Below are 24,892 nucleotides of genomic sequence, written 5' to 3'. Positions count from 1 at the left end.
TGGTCTACAGCCCATGGGATTGTAAAGAGTCGAACACAACTAAGTGACTAACATGACAAAGGAGGCTAGACTATACAATGGAGAAAAGACAGTGTCTTCAATAAACGGTGCTGGGAAAACTGGATAAAACTCTTAGAGGAAAACATAGGCAGAACACTCTTTGACATAAAACACAGCAGTATCTTTTCTGAGCCATTTTCTGAGTAGAGTTGTGTAAATAAAACCAAAATAAACAAATGGGACCTCATTAAACTCAAAAGCTTTTGCACAGCAAAGGAAATCACAAACAAAACAAAAAGACAACCCATGGAATGGGAAAAAAAATTTGCAAACTGCAACTGATAAGGGATTAGTCTGCAAAATTTATAAACAACTCATGTGGCTCAACATCCAAAACACAAACAACCCTGTCAAAAAATGGGCAGAAGACCTAAATAGACATTTCTCCAGAGAAGACATGCAGATGGCCAAGAGATGCATGAAAAGATGCTTAACATCACTAATTATTAGAGAAATGCAAATCAAAACTACAATGAAATACCATGTCAGGAAAGTTATGACCAGCCTAGATAGCATATTCAAAAGCAGAGACATTACTTTGCCAACAAAGGTCCGTCTAGTCAAGGCTATGGTTTTTTCAGTAGTCATGTATGGATGTGAAAGTTGGACTGTAAAGAAAGCTGAGGGCCAAAGAATTGATGCTTTTGAACTGTGGTGTTGGAGAAGACTCTTGAGAGTCCCTTGAACTGCAAGGAGATCCAACCAGTCCATTCTAAAGGAGATCAGTCCGGGTGTTTTTTGGAAGGAATGATGCTAAAGCTGAAACTCCAGTACTTTGGCCACCTCATGCAAAGAGTTGACTCATTGGAAAAGACTCTGATATGGGAGGGATTGGGGGCAGGAGGAGAAGGGGACGACAGAGGATGAGATGGTTGGATTGCATTACCGACTTGACAGACATGAGTTTGGGTAAACTCCAGGAGTTGGTGATGGACAGGGAGGCCTGGCATGCTGTGATTCATGGGGTTGAAAAGAGTCGGACATGACTGAGCGACTGAAGTGAACTGAACCACGTCATGCCAGTCAGAATGGCCATCATAAAAAAGTCTATAAACAATAAATGCTGGAGAGGGTATGGAGAAAAGGGAGGCCTCCTACACTGTTGGTGGGAATGTAAAATAGTACAGCTACTATGGAGAACAATCAGGAAGTTCCTTAAGAAACTAAAAATAGTTATCATATGATCCAGCAATCCCACTCCTGGGCATATATCCAGAGAAATCCATGGTTCAAAAGGATACAGGCACCCCAGTATTCACTGCGGTTCTGTTTACAAGAGCCAAGACATGGAAGCAACATAAATGTTTGTTGACAGAGGAATGGAAAAATAACATGTTGTACATATATACAATGGAATATTGTTGTTCAGTTGCTAAATGGTTTCCTACTCTTTGTAACCCATGGACTGCGGCATGCCAGGCTTCTCTGTCCTTCACTATCTCCCAGAGTCTGTTCAAATTCATGTCCATTGAGTTGGTGATGTTATTTATCTAACCATCTCATCCTCTGTTGCCTTCTTCTCATTTTGCTTTCAATCTTTCCCAGCATCAGGGTCTTTTCTAATGAGTCAGTTCTTCACATCAGGTGGCCAAAGTATTGGAGCTTCAGCTTCAGCATCAGTCCTTCCAATGACTATTCAGGACTGATTTCCTTTAGGATTGACTAGATACATCTTTTACTTTCATCAAGATGCTCTTTAGTTCCTCTTTGCTTTCTGATATAAGGGTGGTATTATCTGCATATCTGAGGTTACTGATATTTCTCCTGGCAATCTTGATTCCAGCTTGTGCTTCATCCAGCCCAGCGTTTCTCATGATGTACTCTGCATATAAGTTAAATAAGCTGGGTGACAATATACATCCTTGATGTACTCTTTTCCCAATTTGGAACCAGTCCGTCGTTCCACGTCTGGTTCTAACTGTTGCTTCTTGACCTACGTACAGATTTCTCAGGAGGCAGATAAGGTGGTCTGGTGTTTCCTTCTCTTTAAGAATTTTCCACAGTTTGTTGTGATCCACACAAAGGCTTTAGCAGAGTCAATGAAGCAGAAGTAGATGTTTTTCTGGAATTCTCTTGCTTTTTCTACAGTCCAATGGATGTTGGCAATTTGATCTCTGGTTCCTCTGTCTTTTCTAAATCCAGCTTGAATATCTGGAATTTCTTGATTCATGTACTGTTGAAGCCTAACTTGGAGAATTTTGAGCATTCCCTTGCTAGTGTGTGAGATGAGTACAATTACGTGGTAGTTTGAACATTCTTTGGCATTGCCTTTCTTTGGGATTGGAATGAAAACTGACCTTTTCCAGTCCTGTGGCCACTGCTGAGTTTTCCGAATTTGCTGGCATATTGAGTGCAGCATTTTCACAGCATCATCTTTTAGGATTTGAAATAGCTCAACTGGAGTTCCATCACCTCCACTATCTTTGTTTGTAGTGATGCTTCCTAAGCACTTGTAATATGCTCACCAGAAAAAATTTATTTTCCATCTCTCACCATACAGTTGAGTCCCTTTACTCATTTCACCACCCCCTCATTTTAGATTTCCTATGCAAAGAAAGCATTTCACCTGTCTAATAAGTTTTTTCCTTCCTTAATTTTCTTACACTTTTTGGGGGACTGCATTACATGTTCTGCTGGATCTCAAGTTTCCTGACCAAGGATTGAACCTAGGCCCCTGGCAGCAAAAGTCCCAACCACTAAACCACCAGAGAATTCCCAATTTTCTACTTTTCCACTTAAATTCCACGCCCCCCCCCCTTTTCTTGTTTTACTGCACTGGCCAGAATTTTCAGTGAGCCTGCTTGTCTCGTTCCCAGAAAAGGAAAAATTGCAGTATTACAACATTATTTTTTAATAATAGCTTTGCTGAGATATAATTTACATATCATTAAATTCACCCTTTTAGAGTACAAATTTAGTGGGGTTTAGTATTTTCATCGGAGAAGGCAGTGGCACCCCACTCCAGTACTCCTGCCTGGAAAATCCCATGGATGGAGGAGCCTGGAGGGCTGCAGTCCATGGGGTCGCTGACGGTCGGACACGACTGAGCGACTTCACTTTCGCTTTTCAGTTTCAAGCATTGGAGAAGGGGATGGCAACCCACTCCAGTGTTCTTGCCTGGAGAATCCCAGGGACGGGGGAGCCTGGTGGGCTGCCGTCTCTGGGGTCGCACAGAGTCGGACACGACTGAAACGACTTAGCAGCAGTAGCAGCAGCAGCAGTATTTTCATATTTGGGAGATATCACTAATGCCTATTTTTGGAACATTTGGGCTGCTTTATGAAGAGACACTGTACTCAGTAGCAGTCACCCCCCATTCTGTCACCCCACTCTAGGTCTCCTCATCCCAGCAACCACTCATCTACTTTCTGCCTAGTGGATCTGCCTACTGTGGACACTTCATACAAAAGAGGCATACAATATGTGGCCTCTTGTGATTGCCTTCTTGCACTGAACATAATGTGTTTGAGGTTCATCCATGTTGTAGCATGTGTCATACCATTCCTTTTCATTGCTGAATAATACTCCACTGTAGAAACAGACTATACTTACTTTCTCCATTCATCAACTAGATATTTGAGTTGTTCCCACATTTTGGCTGTTATGAAGAGTGTAGTTTCAAAACTGGTGTACAGTTTTCATGTGGATTTATGTTTCCACTTCTCTTGGGTATATAGCTAGGAGTGGAAGCAAGGTATTTTCTGTAGATACTCTGACAGACTAATGAGTTCTCTTCTATTTCTAGTACGTAAAAGCTTTTTTCCTCCTTCTTCCTTCTTTAAACATTGAGATGATCATATAATGTTTGGATTTTATCCTTAAATCAACCAGGTACTTGTTGAATAAGCCTAGTAGAATCATGATATATTATCCTATTTATATACTAGTAGATTTGGTTTGCTAATATTTTAGTTTTTTAAAATCTATGTTCATTAGTGAGACTGATTTGTAATTACCCTTTTTTATAATTTCCTTGTCAGGTTATAGTATGGTTATGCTGATCTTAAAGAACTGTTTAGAAGAATGTGTTGATTAATATAGGCCTGTACTAGGGACTTCCCTGGTGGTCCACTGGTTGAGATTCTGGACTTCGAATGCCTGGAGCACGTGTTCCCACATGTGATGTGGCCAAAAGATGTGTGTAGTATTCTTTGTGGGAAGATGAAGCAACTTCAGTATGAGGTAGCTGAAAAGGCATTTGACTATGACACTAGGAAGGGATATAGAATAGGCTTGAGGTAAGATAAGACTCCCATTTCTGAGAGGACCCTTACTTAAAATTTTCAAAGTTTAGCTTTATCTGATTGTTATCTACAAAGTTGTCATAAGCAACTACAACCTTAAAAGAAAAACTAAGTCATTGGCACTTTCTACCACAGAGGTAAAAATACCGAAAAGGAGTTGGTACCTGCACTGGCTGTGCTTATAGCCCGAGTGCTGAAGGACCTGTTGACATCCTGTTTGGTGACCAACACCAAACTGCAGAGCAGCCGTCAGAGCCAAGCTTTAGAACATAGTTATGGCTGCAATAATAAAAGGGAGGAGAACACTAATACCAGCATTTTCCATGTGTTGATACTACTGTGGTTAAAACAGTTTCTGCAGAAGGACTCATGTAACAGTCCATTAACTCACAAGATTTTAGAGCAGGGACCTCAGAAACTGTATAATCTGGTTCTCTGCAATTTTGCCAGTCTTGGCTACTCCTCTATGTGGCTATTTAAATTATTTCTTTTTCTAATTGTTTAATTTTTTTTTTTAAAAGATTCCTTTTATCTGACCTGGTTATGAAAAGCTCAAAACATTATAAGAATACAGAATTACATACTAAAAATCCTCTCATAATTCCATCACCCAAAGATAACTAACAGTTTGTTATTTATTTCTTCCATTTTTTTCTCTAGGAAGATACTAAATTGTATATGTTAAAAGAAGGTAACATAATAGCACATGCCCTGCTTTAAAGTTTCTTTCTTCTTCTTGGTAATACTGTGGACAACTATGATGTCTGTATAATAGTTACTTCAGTCTCTCGATGTAACTTTATAACAGCCTACTGTTCCCTGTCAGTATACAACTGATTAATTACCCTCTACACCTGGGTACAATGCTTTAAAGTACTTTCCTGGAGGTACACTTGTGCAGAGAAAGACATGTTTCTATAATGGATTCCTAGAAGTGGAAGGCTGGGACAGAACATAGCTATTGCTAAGTTGTTCTGAAAAGAATGAGTTTCTGTTTGCTCTAAGGAATGTGTCCAATACTGCATGTTATTCACATTTTTTTCTTCCGAAAACAATGTATATATTTCAAATCAAGCCACATTCTCTTTTAAAGACTATTAAAAAAATTTTTTTTATTTTATTATTTTTGATGCATGGACTCTCTAGTTGCAGCAAGCAGGGGCCACTCTTCCTTGCAGAACATGGGTTCTCGGTGTGTGGGCTTCAGTAGTTGTGGCTCATAGGCTGCAGTAGCTGTGTTATAAGGATTTATTTGTTCCATGGCATGTGGAATCTTCCCAGGCCAGGGATTGAATCCATGTCTCCTGCACTGACAGGGAGATTCTTAATCACTGGACCACCAGGGAAGGCCTGGGTGTGTGCGTGTGTGAGTTGCTCAGCCATATCTGACTCTTTGCGACCCTATGGACTGTAGCGAGGCAGGCTCCTGTGTCCATGGAATTCTCCAGGCAAGAATACTGGAGTGGGTTGCCATTTCCTTCTGCAGGGGATCTTCCTGACCCAGGGATTGAACCTGGGTCCCTTGCATTAGAGGCAGATTCTTTACCATCTGAGCTACAGGGAAGTTCCTAGGGAAGGCCTAAAGACTTTTTTTTTTAAGAGCAGTTTCAGATGCACAGAAAAACAGAGGAAGGTACAGAAGTTTTCCATATATCCCTAGTACTCTCATCACACAGCCTCCCCCAGTAGAGTGGTGCATTTGTTACATCTGATGAACCTATATACAACATAATCACTCAGGTTTATAAGTTACAAATGCATTGGAGAAGGAAATGGCAACCCACTCCAGTGTTCTTGCCTGGAGAATCCCAGGGGCGGGGCAGCCTAGCGGGCTGCCGTCTATGGGATTGCACAGAGTCGGACACGACTGAAGCGACTTAGCAGCAGCAGCAGCAGGGTTCACTCTTGGTATGCACATTCTGAGTTTAGATAATTGTACAAAGACATGTATTCATCATTATGATATCATATACAGTATTTCCACTGCCTTAAAAGTCCTCTGTGATTTCACCTATTCTTCTCTCTGACCCACCCCACCACCTGCCCCCACAACAACCCCTGGCAACTACTGACCTTTTCATTGTCTTGACAGATTTATCTTTTCCAGAATGTCACATAGCTGGAATCACTAATCAATATGCATTTAAAGTTCCTCCATGTCTTTTCATGGCTTAATAGCCTATTTCTTTTTAGCACTAAATAATATTCCATTGTAGGATGTACCACAGTTTATCCATTCACCTGTTGAAGGTTGCTTCCAAGTTTTGGTAATTATGAATAAAGCTGCTGTCAACATGTGTGTGCAGGTTTTTGTGGTTTCAACTTGTTTGGGTAAATATCAAGGAGCTTGACTACAGAATTTTTCTAGAAAACCTTCAAACTACCTTCAAAAGAGTCTATCATTTAGTATTGCCACCAGCAGTGAACGAGAATTCCTACTGCCCCACATTTTCACTTGCATTTGGTATCCTCACTGTTTTGGTTTTTGCAATTCTAATAGGTGTCTCGGAGAAGGCAATGGCACCCCACTCCAGTACTCTTGCCTGGAAAATCCCATGGACGGAGGAGTCTAGTAGGCTGCAGTCCATGGGGTCGCTAAGAGTTGTGTCACTTTCCCTTTTCCCTTTCATGTATTGGAGAAGGAAATGGCAACCCACTCCAGTGTTCTTGCCTGGAGAATCCCAGGGACGGGGGAGCCTGGTGGGCTGCCGTCTCTGGGGTCGCACAGAGTCGGACACGACTGAAGCGACTTAGCAGCAGCAGCAGCAATAGGTGTCTAGTGGCATCTCATTCTTGATTTAATCTCCAAAGCTCTTTTCAGATTGTGTGTAGGTATTCTGGGGGAATAGACGAGGGGAACTCCTATCTCTAATGTTAGTATCTTCTCAAATATTTGGTAATCCTGGGCTATCTACTTATGTTAGAAACACTGACCAAAAGCTCAGAATGTGTGGGTAGAGATAGTCAACTTAGTGTTTGTACTCGGTTGAGCTAGTTTGGATCCCTTTTCTATTAGACACGCAAAACCAAGTAGATGAGAACATGGGTCAATTTGGAGGTAAATGCATAATACTTGGAACAAATGATGGAGACATCAGGAGGATTGGGGTCATATACCTTGCTTCTGCTGAGTGCAGTTTCCCAATGAATCTCACCATCCCTAAGATCTATAATTTTTAAACTTGGAACACTCACAAAATTATCCTGTTTTACACCTGTTTGGGCTATAGTGTCATCTGTCAGAGCCTATATGTCTTCAGTCTTTAAGGAATTTATCAAAAATTTTGTCTTCTAATAGTACTAATAATTTTGTGATGCAGTACTACATTTTTAAAAGAAAATGTAGTTTTTAGTTTTAGGAATTTGGGTGGCCCATGTGCTCAATCTATCATCTTGATTTGATCTATCCAAGTCACATTAAGATTTTGGAAAGACAAAAATGTAGCTCTTCTCTGTCAAGCAATTTAGACCCCTGAGGTAAATTAAGAATTAAAAAAAACCAGATATTAAAATTACCTAGCCTATGACAGGCATTTTGTATTGCAATTCATTCTATTTGCACAAAAATTTGAAGGGTAGGTATTACCATCCCAGCTGTATAAAGAATAAACAGTTACAAACAGCAGTAATTCATCCAAGGTCCCCCATAAGGAGCCCTGTGGGCCAGGAACCTTGATCTGACTGTGACCTGCTCATTCGCAGATGAAGAAACTGAGGCTGAACTAGATAAACAATTTGCCCTAATCAGAAGCCTCACAGCTCTCTTGCCTATTTTATTATTGCTTAAGGTTGGAAGTTATATAATTTCAGTGACACTAATATATAACAGCTTTTTAAAAATTTATTTATTTTTGGCTGTTCTTGGTCTTTGTTACTGTGTGTGGCGGCATGTGGGGTCTTCCTGGATCAGGGATCAAACCCGGGTCTGCCTGCAGGCGAATTCTTTACCACTGAGCGACCAGGGAAGCCCTGTTTTGTTAACAATATTGTGTGGGAGACTGGTATGGCTGGTAGGGAGCTGATTAGAGATTTAAATAACATTAACCCAATTAAGGCATCCCAGGAATGTATAGTCCTCTAACTTGGCAACAATAGCATCTCTGGAGTCTGATAAAGCTCAAGTGACACGCAGGCTAGTATGAATGTTAACATCTTTAATGCAATTCGTCTGTGAAAATCACACATTTCTTAAGCTCCACTTTTGTTGTTTCTAACTCCACTTTCTCAGCCTACAGACTAAAGCTTCCCGCCCCCACCCCCTGCTGCTTTCCATTTTCCCGTGATTTAGAACAAATATTTGCCTTGGTAACCATTTTCCCTAGTTACTCTCTTGGCTGATTTTCTGCACAAAGAAGCGAAAGGCATGTAACCCCAAGGGAGGCAGTTATTTTAGATTTTACAAAGAAGTCAGTTAACATTTTTCAACACTCCCTTCTTTGTCTTAAAGAAAGCTCTGGTTTTGTTTCATTTTCATCCGGAGACTTAAATGACACCAAGCAAAGCCTACTTAGTTTAGATTTCCAGGTAAAATGTTTTAAATTTTAAGTTTCTACTAAAGCGTGTGGAATGGTTTTAATATTTGGGTGTTTTGTGTTGCAAATATGTTTAGCACTTGAGGAAATTAGCTCTTACTAATAGGTTTTTAAAGTTTAAAGTGTACATTATTTTGTTTACTTGTTTTTTTTTTTTTCCAGGATGACTACTTCTGAAGTATTTAAAACTTTATGAATTAGGATTAAATATATTTTTATATGTTTAAATAGAGTTACTTGTTCAATAGAAGTATAAGTTGGTTTGAAAATTTCATTCTTTTCTATTTTACAGTCCTAAGGAGCATAAAGGATTAATTAAAAATGTTTTTCATTTTAAGCTTACTAAGCGAAGTTAAAAGGGATAATAGGTATCTTGTGGCTTTGTGTAGAAGATTAAAATTGAATTTAAACCCTTTTAAAGCTTACTTAAGACAGCTGATGAAAAACTTTTAATAAAAAAATAAGTTAATCAAGATTTACAGATGATATTTAATGTTGGGATAAACACAAAAAATACTAAAAAGAAAGACAATTTTACTTGATCAAAATAATGCCTACAGTGGTTAGACCGACTGTATCATAAAAGTTTACCTCCAGAAACATATTCACTCAATTATAAAGTAAATATTAAATGCAATGTGAAAAAAAAATGCAATGTGAAATTTTATAAATCACTGAAAATAACAAAGGCGTAGGCATCAATGATAAAATTATTATTGAGAGGCCATTTCATAAAACTTATTTAAACATTTCAATGAGACTATTTATAGAGTCTGATTTTGTTAAAATTAAGATAGCTCTGTAAATTTATTTCTGTATATACCTATTTAGGCTTCTGTATAAGCAAAAAATGAGCCAATTTGGGGCGGGGGAGGCAGAGAGAGAGAGGTAGGGATAATGGGAGAAGGGTGAGCTTGGGCAGTACTCTTGTTAAGTTAACAGGCTCAGGGACAACATGATGCCTGAGACACTCATTAAGTTTACCTCCAGAGCCCTTAGGTCCAGGGCCTGACTCCTCATAACTCTCACCTACCATAGAATGGAGAGTTACATATCCAACTGTCAACTGTCAAAGCAAGAAAACTCCATGTACAGATTTTATGTAGAACACAGAATTTACACTATCACAGTTCACCTCCCCTGCCACTTAGCAAATTCTACCTTTACCCTGTCTCATGGGCCAACTTTTCATATTGCTTTCCCCTGCTGCTGTTATCATTTCTTCCCAACATATTAGCTTGTTCTCTGAATTGACTTTTACAATTTCAGCTGCCAGTCAACTAGGGAATTTGTTCCTCCCTCACATTTTGCAAGTTAGTTTTTTAAAAAACTAATGTAGATTACAAAACATTCTTCTAATCTAGTTTCATCTCAATGACGTACAGTAAAGGGTTTGAAATGCAGTAATTAATGTACATATATACTGAAAAAAAGATTGCATGCTGAGGTTAGTTGACATGAAAATACCTTAGAGGCTGCCATTTGTTGAGCCAATGTAAAGTGGTGACAAGTCAGCATGTGACCTAAGTACAACCTGACTAGAGGAGGATAATTCTGGTGGATAAAGTTATAAAAAGAACTACCGAGATTCAAGACGGCAAGCTAAGCAGATATTACTCCTTTCCTCTCACCAAATACCTAGAAATAAGAGAAGATATATTACAAATAAATACACACATGGATATGTAGCTATGTAGGAAATAAGAAGGGAAACTTGTGGTGAGACAGAAACCGTGAGGAATCCTTCAAATACAAAGAGAAGATGTGAATGAATTTAAAGAGGAAAAACACAGCCTTGAATAGGTATAGGAAAGAACTGAGTTTAAAGAACGTATGTGGAAAAGAAATATATCTTTTACTTGGGAGTAAAAGATCCCAAAAAGGATACATAAAGAAGGAAAAAACAAACAAAAAACCCTGTACATTATATTAAAACCTCTGAATATTAAAAATAAGTTTAAGATCTGAAAAGAACCTCTCCAGAGAGAGGAAAAAGGATTTATTACAAAGAGATGAGAATCCGATTCAAGTTAAACTTTTCATCAATAAGAGCAGTATAAAAAAACAAATGGAACAATACATATAAAGTATTGAAGGAAAATGATTTTAAAATCATAATTCTACTTCCAACTAAACAAAATGATATTTTCTGACATAAAAGAATTAAAATTTACAACCCAAAACATTCGCTCAAAGAAAGAGGATATATTTTCAGTGAAATAAAACTAATCTGAGGTGACTTCTGCTTCTCATAACTGCAGTCTAGGCAATTTAGACTGCTGAGAATTGTTTTTTTAAAAGTAGGAAAAATAACAGGGCCAATATTTAGGACAAAACTGAAACCCAAAGATCTTTTCTTCTGGAGGCATCTGTGGAACCGAAAGAGGTGACTGAGAAGGTTAGTATAGCTTTAAAGCAGCTGCTCAAGTCATGACAGAAACAAAACTCAAGGAAAGGAGCAGGAAGTAGCAGGGGTGGTAGGAAAAAGTGATGCTGATGAAATCACCAGGCTTTGGTTTGGGACCTAAAATATAATTATTAACTAGATATAGTGAAACTCAGCTTCAAATCATGTAATTTATGATTGATAGTACACTTAATTTCATGTTTGAATGTAAATTCTTTTAGGATAAATAATACATCATTATAGGCTTCAAAGTATTTTCATAATTTTTCATATGTAATGGCTGGCAGTCAAATACCATCAGGCATAAGAAGAAACAGAAGAAAATGGCTAAAAACCGAAAAAGAAATAACAGACAATAGAAATAGACATATAAATGGTCCCAAAATGGAGCTGTCAGACTCAGACTTAAATAAATGTGATTACCATGTGGAAAACATGAAAGATTAAAAATTTCAGTAGAGAATCAGAAAGAATAAAAACCCATTAAAAACCCGAAAAGCTAAGAAACCACAAAAATAGAAACAAGGAAGTCAATGGATGGATTCAAGTCAATAGTGGATAAACCACAGCTGAACAGAAGGAAAGAGGTTAGTAGAATAACCAGGATCAATCACAGGGTGACAGAAGGATGAAAAATATGAGAGAAAGTGACATTAAAGACAACGAGAAGACTGTCATACATGTGGGCTTCCCTGGTGGCTCAGACGGTAAAGCATCTGCCTGCAATGCAGGAGACCCGGGTTTGATCCCTGGGTCAGGAAGATCCCCTGGAGAAGGAAATGGCAACCCACTCCAGTACTCTTGCCTGGAAAATTCCATGGACGGAGGACCCTGGTGGGCTACATACAGTCCATGGGGTCACAAAGAGGTGGACACGACTGAGTGACTAACACATCATACATGTCCTTTAGTTCTAAAATAAAAAGGAGAGAGAAGCAGAAGAGAATTATTTGAAGAGGTAAGGGCTAAGAAGTTTCCAAATTTGATGAATATAAGATCACAGATTCAAGAAGTGCTATGAATCCCAATAGAGAATATCTTAAAAGCAGCTCCCAAAAAGTTACCTTTAAAGGAAAAATAATTAGATTGACAGATGACTACTCAATACAAAATATGGAAAAAAGAAGACATTGGAGTGAAATCTTCAAAATGCTAAAACACTTGCTAACCTAGAATTCCATATATAGTGAATACATTCTTTCAGAATGAACATAAGATATGAAAATTTTCATATAAACAAACATACAAAGGAACTGATCACCAGTTGTCCTGCACTAAAGGAATTACTAAAAGGTATTCTTCAATTAGGAAGAAAATAATCCTGATAGAAGACTGGAGATGCAGGAAGAAATGAGAAAGAAAAAGGATAAATATTTACATAGATCTAAACTAGTGGTTTTTAACTGGAGGCAGACTGATTCTTTCCATCTCCCAAGACACATATGGTAATATTTGAAGATATTTTTGGTTGCTATAACTGAGAGGAAGGTGGTAGTGGTATCTGGGTAGAACCAGGGATACTACTAACTATACAAGGGCCAGCTCCCCCCTCCACTACAAAAAAGAATTATCTGAAACAAACGTTAATAGTGCTAAGATTTAGAGAGCCTGATCTAAATGAACTGTGAGCATAAAATCATCATCATCGTCTTTTGAATAAAGAACTAAAATATGTAACAAAAGTAGTAGATGTGTTAGAATGAGGTAAGTAAAGTTAAAGTTGTCTGGGAATAGGTAAAGGTACTAATTTATATTAGACTTGATAAGTCAAGGATGTATGTGGTAATCTCAGAACATAAAAGGAAAAAGTATATAATGACTAATGGAATAATAAAAACAAAGCAGCAAAAACCAAGTAAGCAAGAATGAAAAAAAATTAAAAACACAGAACATGCAGGACAACTAGAAAACAGATAGGTGGAAAATAGATTTCAATCCAAAGATATCAAACCTTACAACAAATACAAATAGACAAAATATTCAATTAAAAGATCAAAGATAAAAATTGTCATATGACACTAAAAATGATATGCTAATAGAAAGTATATTGAAAATATGAAAGGCTGAAAGTAAAATAATGCAAAAATATATTAACCAATGAGGGACTGAACATGGACCACTGGCAGTGAAAGGGTGGAATATCAACCACTGGGTTGCCAAGGAATTCTCACAGGAGTGTTTATAATAAAATAAAAATGAAAAAAAAAAAATATCCATCACCAAATTGTTACATAACTTATGGAATGAAAATAGAGTGCACAGACCATAAGCATTTACAAACACTGCTATATATGTCAATATGACTATAATTTATTACTGAATGGAAAGAAAACAGGTTGTACTAAAACATATATAGAATAATTCATTTATATTTAAATATATATGCTCATACATGTTTAGGAGGCATCTTGAAAGATACTCTTAAACTAGCAGTTGGGAAACTATGGCCCACAGGCCAAATCCTGTTTTTCAAAGTGCCATCAGAACATAGTTGTGGCCACCCATTTACTTCTTGTCCATTGCTATTTTGGGGTACAATAACAAAGTTGAGTAGTTTCAACAGAGATTGTTGTCTTGCAAAGCTGAAAATGTTTACTCTCTGGACCCTGAAGAAAAAGTATGCCTACCCTTGTAATAAACTATGAATTATGGTTAAGCAACTTGTCTTTTATGCCTACATATCATTTTGAGTTTTTTAAGAACTATGTACTATTTTTAGAAACTTAAACACATCTTTAAAAGCATTGATAAAAAAGATTAAGAACTCAGAGGAAAGATAACTGTGTAAATGTGGCTTTTATCTTTAAGCCTCTTATGAGCCATGATGTGACCAACAACAAATTGTAGCTCAATCTAAGGAAGACTTCTCTGGCAGAGCAGTTTGAACATGGATGATAAAGAATTTCCCATTAATGGAAAAGCAGATGACTTCAAAGATTTATTCAAAATCTAAGTTCTATAGAGTGAAGCACCATTATAAATGATACAGATTGCAAGGAAACAAGCATCACCCGAGCACAATGAAAATAAAAACTGAAAGTAGGATCATAAATAAAGGAACGTGCAATTCTGATTAAATGAGCATACAAGCATAATACAGAGATGTTGTGGATTTGATTAGACCACCAGTAAGAGGAGTCACACATTTCTTTTGTTTGTTTTCAAGTGCATAAAAGTTATATTCACAGTACACTGTAGTCTATTAAGTGTGAAACAGCATTATGTCAAAAAAATATTGCTATTGTTTAGTTGCTAAATCATGTCTGACTCTTTGAGATCTCATGGACTGTCTCCAGGCTTCTCTGTCCATGGGATTTCCCAGGAAAGAATGCTGGAGTGGGTTACCATTTTCTTCTCCAGGGGATCTTACTGATCAAACCTGTGTTGCCTGCATTGGCAGGCGAATTCTTTACCACTGAGCCAGCAGGGGAGCCCTGGTGGCAAAATACTTTATTGCTAAAATATTCCATCTACTTTTTTTTTTTGATTAGTGTTACCAAGGTATATTTTCCATCCTTATAATTTTAACCTATTTGTATTTTTATTTAGCATGAGTTTCTTACAGGCAGCATAGAGTTGGGTCTTAATTTTTAAAAATTCTACTTGGATAGCCTCTTCCTTCTCATTGTAGCAGTTAACGAATCCACATTCGATATGATTTACAGGTGGCTCAGTGGTAAAGAATCCGCCTGCCAATGCAGGAGACGCTGGTTTGATCTCTGGGTTGGGAAGATCCTCTGGAGAAGGGAATGGCAATTCACTCTAGTATTCTTAACTGGAATATCCCAAGGATAGAGGAGCCTGGTGGGCTACAGTACATAGGGTTGCAAAGAGTCGGACACGGCTGAGTGAGCACAACACACAGCACACGTAATGTTCTGGATTATTTTTATTATTCCACTTTATCATCTTTATTGGCTTATTAGCTATAACTCTTTTTGTTTAGTGGTTAAAAAAAAAGTGTGGTCGCTCAGTCGTCTCCGACTCTGTGACCCCATGGACTGTAGCCTACAAGGCTCCTCCATCCATGGGATTTTCTAGGCAAGAATACTGAAGTGGGTTGCCATTTCCTTCTCCAGGGGATCTTCCCGACCCAGGGATCGAACCCGGGTCTCCTGCATTGCAGGCAGACGCTTTACCCTCTAAGCCACAGGGCATATAATATGTATCTTTAACTTATTACAGTTTACCTTCAATTGATATTCCTCTTTACTTATAAGTACATTACAACAGTATATTTACACTTTCTCCTTTCTGCTTCTGTTGTCATACACTTTACTTTCACTTAAGATAGAAATCCCACAATATGGTATTATTATATTAACACAACTGTTAAACAGATGACTGTATTAAACAACAATTTTTAAGAGATTTTAAAATAAAAGAGTACTTATCCATTTGTATGTCATTTCCTGTGGCTTCATTCCTTTGTGTAGCGCCATAATTCCATCTAATATAATTTTCCTTATATGTTAGCATTTTTTGTAGTGCATTTCTGCTGGTGATTAATTCCTTCAGCTTTTCTATGTCTGAAAAAGTCTTTATTTTGCCTGTGTTTCTGAAAGACATTTTCACTGAGTATACAACTCTAAGTAGGGACTTCCCTGGCAGTCCAGTGGTTAAGAGTTTGCCTTTCAATGTAAGGGGTGTTGGCTCAAATCCTGGTCAGGGAGCTAAGAACCTACATGCCTCGTGACCAAAAAACCAAAACATAAAAGAGAAACAATATGGTAATAAATTCAATGATGATTTTAAAAATGGTCCACATCAAAAAAAAAAAAAAAAAAGAAAAGAAAAATCTTAAAAAAACCCCCAAAGAACTCTAAGTCTATTTATTTTTTCCCCCAATACCTAAAAGCTATTGCTCCATTGTCTTCTGGCTTGTACTGTTTTGAATGAGAAGTCTTTTATTCTATTCTTATGTTTTTTCTCTGGTTACTTTTAAGATATTCTTATTACTGGTTTAAAAGCAATTTGATTATGAAGAATATTTGACATAATTTTCTTTGTATTTCTTATTTTGGGGGTTTATTGATATTGGATATGTGGCTTTATAATTTTCTTCATATTTGGGAAAAGACCAGGCTTTATTTCTTCAAACACAGTCCTTCAGGAGCTGGAACTGGATGTAAACTGATCTGCTTAAAGTTGCCTGACAATTTGATGATATTCCATTCGTGTTTTTTTACTGGTCTTGTGTGTGTGTGTGTTTCATTTTGAGTAACTTCTATGACTATATTTTCCACTTTACTAATTTTTTCCTATGGTGTCTAATGTCCTACTCATCTCTTGCAGTATAGTTTATTCTCTCTCACATTTTATTTTATATCTTTATAAGTTCATTTGAATTTCTTTTAAATATCTTTCCTTTACCTTCCTGAACATACAAATTATAGTTTTAATAACTTTGAAATTAAAGTTTTTATAACTTTTAATGACCTATTTAATAATTATGTCAGCTGTGCTATGGATGTGTTTCAATAGATTGATTTTCCTCATCATTATGGGTCAACAATTCCTGTTTTGTGCCTGGTAAATTTTTGCTGACTTTCCCAACCCTTGCTGGGTGCTCTGGGACATGGTTAAATTGTTGCATATAGTTTGATCCTTTCCAGAAGGCTTGCTGTTCAGTTCTGTTAAATGTGATCAGATCAGCCATCAGCCCAGAGTAAATTGTTTTCTTTGATGTGCCAATGCCCTTCTGAGCATTCTGCCTGATGCCCTTTGCAGTACAGGTTCTCTGCTATGACTGGTGGACATACAGAGTCTGCCCAGTCTTTTCTAGCCCAAAGAATTTTTTTTTTTTTTGTCATTCATGGTAGTTCTTTCTTCAGTGTTGAGTAGTCTACTCATACAAATGTGTTAATCAGTACTAAGTTGAAGAACTGGCATCTTTGGAAGGCTTTCTCAGGGTTGCTCTTACCTCTCTGTGCTCTGCTCTGCAAATTCTTGCCTCTCTGGGACCCCAGGTTTTGTTTCTTCAGCTCTAGGAGATTGTGAGGCTCTTCCTTGGCTTCAGCCTGGGCACACACCCTTTAGGCAGTGTGCAGGAGGTTAATTTGGATTTTCCCCCTCTCAGAGATTTCTGTTTTGTGCTACTCCATGTTTATGGTCTGAAAAAGTATTCATTTCTCAAACTTGTTTTTCAGCTTTATCATGTACTGGGCCCTGTGCTGCTCTTAAGACCAGCTGATTAAAAGTTAGTTTGTCTCTCTTACCTCTTTATAACTGGTTTCAGTTCAGTTCAGTTCAGTCGCTCAGTCATGTCCAACTCTTTGCGACCCCATGAATTGTAGCACGCCAGGCCTCCCTGTCCATCACCAACTCCCGGAGTTCACTCAGACTCATGTCCATCGAGTCAGTGATGCCATCCAGCCATCTCATCCTCTGTCGTCCCCTTCTCCTCCTGCCCCCAATCCCTCCCAGCATCAGAGTCTTTTCCAATGAGTCCGCTCTTCGCATGAGGTGGCCAAAGTACTGGAGTTTCAGCTTCAGCATCATTCCCTCCAAAGAAATCCCAGGGCTGATCTCCTTCAGAATGGACTGGTTGGATCTCCTTGCAGTCCAAGGGACTCTCAAGAGTCTTCTCCAACACCACAGTTCAAAAGCATCAATTCTTCGGTGCTCAGCCTTCTTCACAGTCTAACTCTCACATCCATACATGACGACAGGAAAAGCCATAGCCTTGACTAGACGAACCTTTGTTGGCAAAGTAATGTCTCTGCTTTTGAATATGCTATCTAGGTTGGTCATAAGTTTCCTTCCAAGGAGTAAGTGTCTTTTAATTTCATGGCTGCAGTCACCATCTGCAGTGATTTTGGAGCCCAGAAAAATAAAGTCTGACACTGTTTCCACTGTTTCCCCATCTATTTCCCATGAAGTGATGGGACCGGATGCCATGATCTTCGTTTTCTGAATGTTGAGCTTGAAGCCAACTTTTTCACTCTCCACTTTCACTTTCATCAAGAGGCTTTTGAGTTCCTCTTCACTTTCTGCCATAAGGGTGGTGTCATCTGCATATCTGAGGTTATTGATATTTCTCCCCGCAACCTTGATTCCAGCTTGTGTTTCTTCCAGTCCAGCATTTCTCATGATGTACTCTGCATATAAGTTAAATAAGCAGGGTGACAATATACAGCCTTGACGTACTCCTTTTCCTATTTGGAACCAGTCTGTTGTTCCATGCCCAGTTCTAACTGTTGCTTCCTGACCTGCATACAGATTTCTCAAGAGGCAGGTCAGGTGGTCTGGTATTAGTTTGCTACTATTCTTATATGATGAAATTATGCTGCTTCCTTCCCAACAAAGAAAATTATAATACTAGACAATAAAAGAATAGAACAGAAGAGCTGGGAAAATAAGTTGTGGATGACGTTAGTCACAGAATGACTTGGCAGACAGGTGGAGAGAAATCTCCCAAGTAACCTCTGGAAACCTACAACACAGCGGTCCAGAAAGGGGCTGGAAAATTACTGCCTAGGGGCTAAGTCTGACCCGCTGCCTGTTTTTGGAAATAGAGTTCTATAGGAACACAGCCATACCCACTTGCATACATATTGTCTACTTCCATATTATAAGAGTTGAGTGGAGTAGTTATGACAAAGAATGCATGGCCTGTAAAACCTAAAATATTTGCTATCTGGTTCTTTATAGACAGAGGTTTGCTCATGCCTGGTCTATAAAGATAAAGATAAAATACTAAAATTTCTTTGGACTTCCATAGTGGTACGGTGGGTAAGAATTTGCCTGCCAATACAGGGGACATGGGTTAGATCCCTGGACCAGGAAGATTCCACATGGCGAGGAGCAACTAACCCAGCATCCCACAACTACTGGGCTGGTGCTCTAGAGCCCACGAGCCACAACTTCCCTAGAGCCTTCCCTAGAGCATGCACACCACAACTACTGAGCCCGTGTGTTGGAACTACTGAAGCCTGAGCACCTAGAGCCTGTGCTTCGCAACAAGAGAAGCCAATGCAATGATAAGCCTGTGCACTGTAATGAGCAGTAGCCCCCGCTCACCTGCAACTAGAGAAAGCCTGCATGCAGCAATGAGGATCCAGTGTAGCCAAACAAAAACAAAAACCTTTGATTCTGACAGAAAAATTCTAAATTCTGACTTGGCAGTAATAGTATAGCATTGAGCCCATATATCTATGTTTTATTTCTCAGAGACTTGCTGCTGAGGGATATAGGCAATTATAAGGCAATTTTCAGAGGTAAAAAATTTAGTCACTAACTCCAAAATTCCATTTCATTTTCATCCTAGGAATCAAATGGTAAAAAAGAAAGCATGAAGTTTTCAAGCTTGTATTGTTTTCTTCTGCTTCTCATTTTTCAAACTGACTTTGGACAAAATGAAGAAACTTCTAGGAGGCAAAGAAGGAAGATGTATCATAGAAGACTGAGGAAAAGTTCCTTGCCCACCCACAGATCTGTTAGACAGCTTGGAATTCAGCAGATGAAGACAGCTACACCTGCAGCAAAACTTCCCATCATTAACTTGGATTACAGTACTGAGGAAAATTTTGAATCCTTTTTAAGTGTTCCTGGAGTAGAATCAAGCTATAACGTGTTACCAGGTAAGAAAATAGTAGGAGAGAGGAAGAGAGAGAGAACCTCCATGAAGAAAATTTTTAAAAACTCAAGTTATTATCTTTTAATTTAATCTATAAAGATAAATTTTGAAGTAATTAAAAAATCATTTATAGAATATACTTATAAAATTATTGGAAAAAAGAAAAACATTACTTATTCCACAACTATATTTATAAAACCATACTTACTATTTGGTTTATTATTTCCAGTCTGTTTACTATGCCATGTATTTTAAATAATTGTAATCCTACTATAGTAATATACATGTCACTTATCACGATAGGTTATCTAGGATATAGAAATAAATGATTCAAATGAGTCTATGAACTCATGGCTATTAAATATTTTCAAACAAATATGAAGTTAAGCCATTGAATTTATTTTATATAGATAAAATTACAGAATTTTTTTCCTGAATTTTTAAAGTTTGAAAAGATTGGAAATTCTTCCAAAGATTTCAACTAGGCATTTTAAACACTAATATGTAATGGTCCGCATTTTTCCAGGTTTGGAAGGAAAAAGTAATTATATTTTACGTATGTTATCATTACATAAAACTCTCAGAAGACAAAAGAAAATATCACCACATAATGTTCTGTGACCAATACTTCATATTTGTCTCAAGAGAACCAAATACTTTTAAATGATGTTATTTCCATGAAGCTAACAGAAATAACATACAATTATGATGAAAATAGACAATTTAGGTCATATTTACAACATGATTGGAGAGAAGAAAGAGTCTCAAGGCAGGCAATCTAAAATGATAATTATAGTGTACCCATAACTCTTAAAGAATGATGAAGTCAATTTCTCTAATTATGTGGAAAGATATCTAAGCTATAATAACAGAAAATAAAAAGACTGAAAAGCAGTATGCATAATGTGATCTCAAATCTGTTTTAAAAATATACAATATAGGGTGATGTATATAAAGTACAGACAGTGTATACTAAACATTTCTAAACTGTCCTAAAATGTTTTCCAGTGGTCTGGAAAACAGACTTTTAAAAAATAGTGATAAAACACACATAACATAAAACTTATCATTTAACCATTATATAGTGTACAATTCAATGACATTTAGTATATTCACAATATTATACAACCATCACCACTACCTAGTTCCTGAACATTTTCTTCACCCTAAAAGAGAACTGCATACATATTAAGCACTTACTCCCCATTTTCTTCTACCCACCCCTCCCCACCAAGTCCCTGGCAATCACTAATCTTTCTGTCTCTATGAATTTGTCTATTCTGTATATTTAATATGGAAGGAAGCCTATAATATGTGGCCTTTTGTGTCTGACTGCTTTCACTCAGCCTAGTGTTTTCAAGGTTCACTCATGTAGTATGTACTTCATTCTTTTTTATGGCTGAATAATATTTCACTGCAGAGAAACACCACATTTTGTTTATCCTTTCATCCACTGATGGATAACTGTGCTGTTTCCACCTTTTGGCTACTGTGAATAGGACAGCTATGAATATTTGTGTACAAGTTTCTATCTGAATTCCTGTTCCCTTGGATATAAACCTAGAGATGAATAGGGCTAACACAGTGGTGAGGGAGAGAAGGAGACAAATGTGAGCTCTCACTTGAGGGGACAGTGGCTCATCAAATGGAGAAGAGTTATCAGGACTAACATTAGGATTAGAAGGAAAACATCACCTCTAATATTCAAACTGGCTGTCTAATGGCCTGCTTAGTTGACACACTTATCCATGTATGAAGACAGAATAAGATACTAAAACCCACTGTACTGTGTGTACTTTAAAAGGGTATTAGAACTGTATTTCAACAACACAATAATTCTAAAAGCAGAGATAGCTGCAATGTATCATTGAGATTTCAATGCCAGAAGCACCACAAGCATATAGCCTAATTTCACCTCTCCATCTGCACACTGGGAAGGGTACAGTGTGGGCTGGCTCATCATTAGTGCTGTTCTGGTTCTCTGTTCTCTGGCATGTTATGGAACTATACTGCTTTTTCTCTTCTGAAGTTAGATGTAGCCATATAATTTGCCTTGGTTCAATGTAATTAGATACATTTAGAGCTTGTGTGTAATTTGCAACCTCACATTCCCACTGCTGTGGCCATCAGGGTAGCCTGCTTGGAGACGAAGCCTATCGTTTGTCTTGACAAACAATATCTACATTGGATAATCCAGCACGAACAAGAAATAACTGAGATTTGAGGGTTATTTGTCGCCATTATATAGCTCAGCCGTCCTGACAGATGCAGGATGGAAAGCACAATTTAGAGTCAAGTTACCATGAGGAAGTCCACTCAGGTCCACTCAGAGAAGTAAGAGGGCTTGAGAGTACATGTGATAAGCACTTCAAGGGGTTACATATGTAAGATACTTTTACCCTATGTATGAATGAACATATAATGTTATTCTTGTGTGGCTCTATCACTCTGGGCTTCACATTGGGCTCACTTCCATTCAAAGGTGCTAGTGATCAGACAAGGAATTTAAATGTTACTGTTCTCTTCTAGGAAAGAAAGGTCACTGTTTGGCAAATGGGATGATCATGTATAACAAAGCTGTGTGGTCTCCGGAGCCCTGTACTACCTGCCTCTGCTTGAATGGAAAAGTGCTTTGTGATGAGACCAAGTGCCACCCTCAGATGTGCCCCCATACAATTATACCTGAAGGAGAATGCTGCCCTGTCTGCTCTGATACTGGTACAAATATTTAGCCCAAACAAAATATCACACGTGATTTAGTCTTTAACTTTCATTTGCTTTTATTTCATCACTACCTTAAACTTTATTTTTTTTAAAGGATATTTCTTTTTTAAAAAAATACTTGCTTATTTGGCTGTGCCAGGTCTTAGTTGCAGCAGGTGGGTTCTGTAGTCTTTGCTCCTGCAATGAGGGATCTTTTTTAGTCATGGCATGCAAACTCTTAGTGGCAGTGTGTGGGATCTAATTCCCTGACCAGGGATCAAACCTGGGCCCCTTGCACTGGGAGTGCAGTCTAAGCCACTGGACCACCACAGAAGTCTTTATCTTAAAATTTAAATTATGATAAACTAGTCAGCAGGGTACTTTAATATTGGCACAGTGATGATAAACAAGGAAATTACTTGGGAGATTATATCAGAGGAGAGAAATAAAAGACAGTGGTTTTAGAGTTTTAGCTCAATTTGAACTCGGCCCAGATCACATTCCACATTTGACTCAGCCTTACAGATGGAGTGACAGAATTTACACAGTAAACAGCTCCCACATTCTTAGTAGGTGTGAAGAGCTCTGTTTAGTTCCTTATATGCGTTGTCTCAATTCAACTCAATGTACTTACAGTTATCAACCCAAATAAAGAACTCAAGGTGAAGAAGGGGGGGAGGGGCTTGCATCTAGAGAGAACAAAGCCAATTCTCTCAGTCTATGTGCAGTTATTACTGCTCAGGTAATCCTTGGGAAATAAAGGCCATGGCCCAAGAGCAGTGGCTTTCTTTTGTGGTACTGCTGTGCAGAGAAAGATTATGCTATGAGGTTTTGTTGGCTGCTCACTGTCCCTTATGCTGTGAGACTGATGGGGTAGAGGACTCTCAAGAAGCAGGCTCAGGATTCCTTCAAGAAAAGCCTAGTTAGTAGCTTATGAAATAAATGTGTGTTAGATAATTTGATGGGAAGGGATAGGGAATAGGGATGTTTTCTGTTGCCTATGATTAAGGTAGACTGTTTCCACACACACAGGATGATCACAGGGTAGCTATCCACGGAAGTCTCCTTCCAAGAACTTCAGGACATTTAGGAACTGTATTTGGTGTAGAGTATCAACTGCTTTGAAAATCTCTGATGGCTCATTGGGTAAAGAATCTGCCTGCAATGCGGGAGACACTGGAGACGCAGGTTTGATCCCTGGGTTGGGAAGATCCCCTGGAGGAGGAAATGGCAACCCACTCCAGTACTCTTGCCTGGAAAATCCCATGGACGGAGGAGCCTGGTGGGCTACAGTTGGGTTTGCTACAAAGGGTTGCAAAGAGTCGGATGCAACAGAGTGACTAAGCCCCAATTGTTTTACTAAGATAATATAACTTTTAAAAAAGTGTTAGAAAGTAAAAGTGTTTAATGAAACTGACACCTTGGGAGATGAAACACAAGGTTTATAAAGGCAAGATCCAGAAATCCTCAGATACTTTTCAAAACTTGAACTACTATTCTTGAAATACTGTGGTTATTTTGGAAAAATAAACTTGGATACACAGGAAAGATTTTAAATGTTTCAATATGATAGCTTTAGTTTCCTTTTGCTAATTTTTTCCTATTCTCCTTTTGCATGTTTGTCAAGAGATGTGAAAAAAATAACTCACAGACTTTATAATATATACTGAATTGAAATTTCAAGTAATTATTTCAAATAATTATATTTTGAGTTCTTTTTTGGGGTGATTTACACATGGTATTAAATAAAATCATGGAAATGATTAAGTAAATTTTTATATTTTGATGAAAGAAAATCTATGTACTGAGCTTATTTTTCCCTAAAAAACTCTTCATTCAGAGGGTCTAGTCTGTGTCAAGTCTTCCCTGCTCTCTGCCAAAGATAATAACAGTTAAATACAAATGTAGATAAACTTTCAACTATAATATATTATGTTATCATCATGAAATAATAAAAAATACTCTGTGCATATGTCTAGGTTAAGAAAATATCATTTAAGTACAGGACATCTTCCATAGATCTCAAGCAGTAAACATGATTTAAGTACAGTCTGGGAGGAAAAGAGAAGAGGATTTTCTATAATTCTGAATTTTAGAGGATACTTTTAGGCACATGGAGCTGAAAGAAAATCAGACAAATATAATAAAAGCCGATTTCATTATCATAAACAAGTAAAATATACACCTGCTTCATGTTTTTATGTCTGACAGTGTACAAATTCTTACATTATCAATAACCCCAATTAACTGAACAGTATCTATTATAAAGGCATCACATCTGATTATTTTATAATCTCACAATAGGACTGCTTACCATTTTGTAACATATGGTAATATTATTCCCTCTTTAGTCATCAGATAGCACGAT

The 24,892-nt window shown here is 37.8% G+C and overlaps 2 protein-coding genes across 6 annotated transcripts in view; one reads left to right on the top strand and one right to left on the bottom strand.

The window, feature by feature from the left end:
- The window catches only part of LOC102398396 (centromere protein P), a 236,723-nt gene that overhangs the window by 30,993 nt on the left and 180,838 nt on the right, over positions 1-24,892 (bottom strand). Inside the window, exon 6 of one of the 3 annotated variants that reach the window (XM_045165131.1) lies at positions 22,603-22,722. The exons of the other annotated variants lie outside the window; for them this stretch is intronic. Within the exon in view, the coding sequence (XP_045021066.1) occupies positions 22,618-22,722 (105 nt within the window). The 3' untranslated portion in view covers positions 22,603-22,617. Of the gene's footprint in view, positions 1-22,602; positions 22,723-24,892 lie in introns of those variants that run through there. 3 annotated transcript variants of the gene reach the window in all.
- ECM2 (extracellular matrix protein 2) overlaps positions 8,642-24,892 on the top strand; it is a 41,374-nt gene continuing 25,123 nt past the window's right edge. For all 3 annotated transcript variants that reach the window (XM_025282060.2, XM_025282059.2, XM_025282058.2), the window contains exons 1-3: positions 8,642-8,828; positions 19,513-19,825; positions 22,351-22,539. In XM_025282060.2, the coding sequence (XP_025137845.1) occupies positions 19,537-19,825; positions 22,351-22,539 (478 nt within the window). In that variant the 5' untranslated portion in view covers positions 8,642-8,828; positions 19,513-19,536. The remainder of the gene's footprint in view (positions 8,829-19,512; positions 19,826-22,350; positions 22,540-24,892) is intronic.

The sequence above is a fragment of the Bubalus bubalis genome, chromosome 3 (genome assembly GCF_019923935.1).
Source record: "Bubalus bubalis isolate 160015118507 breed Murrah chromosome 3, NDDB_SH_1, whole genome shotgun sequence".
In the NCBI taxonomy this organism is placed as follows: Eukaryota; Metazoa; Chordata; class Mammalia; order Artiodactyla; family Bovidae; genus Bubalus; species Bubalus bubalis.
This window is presented reverse-complemented; position numbering and strand designations above follow the sequence as displayed.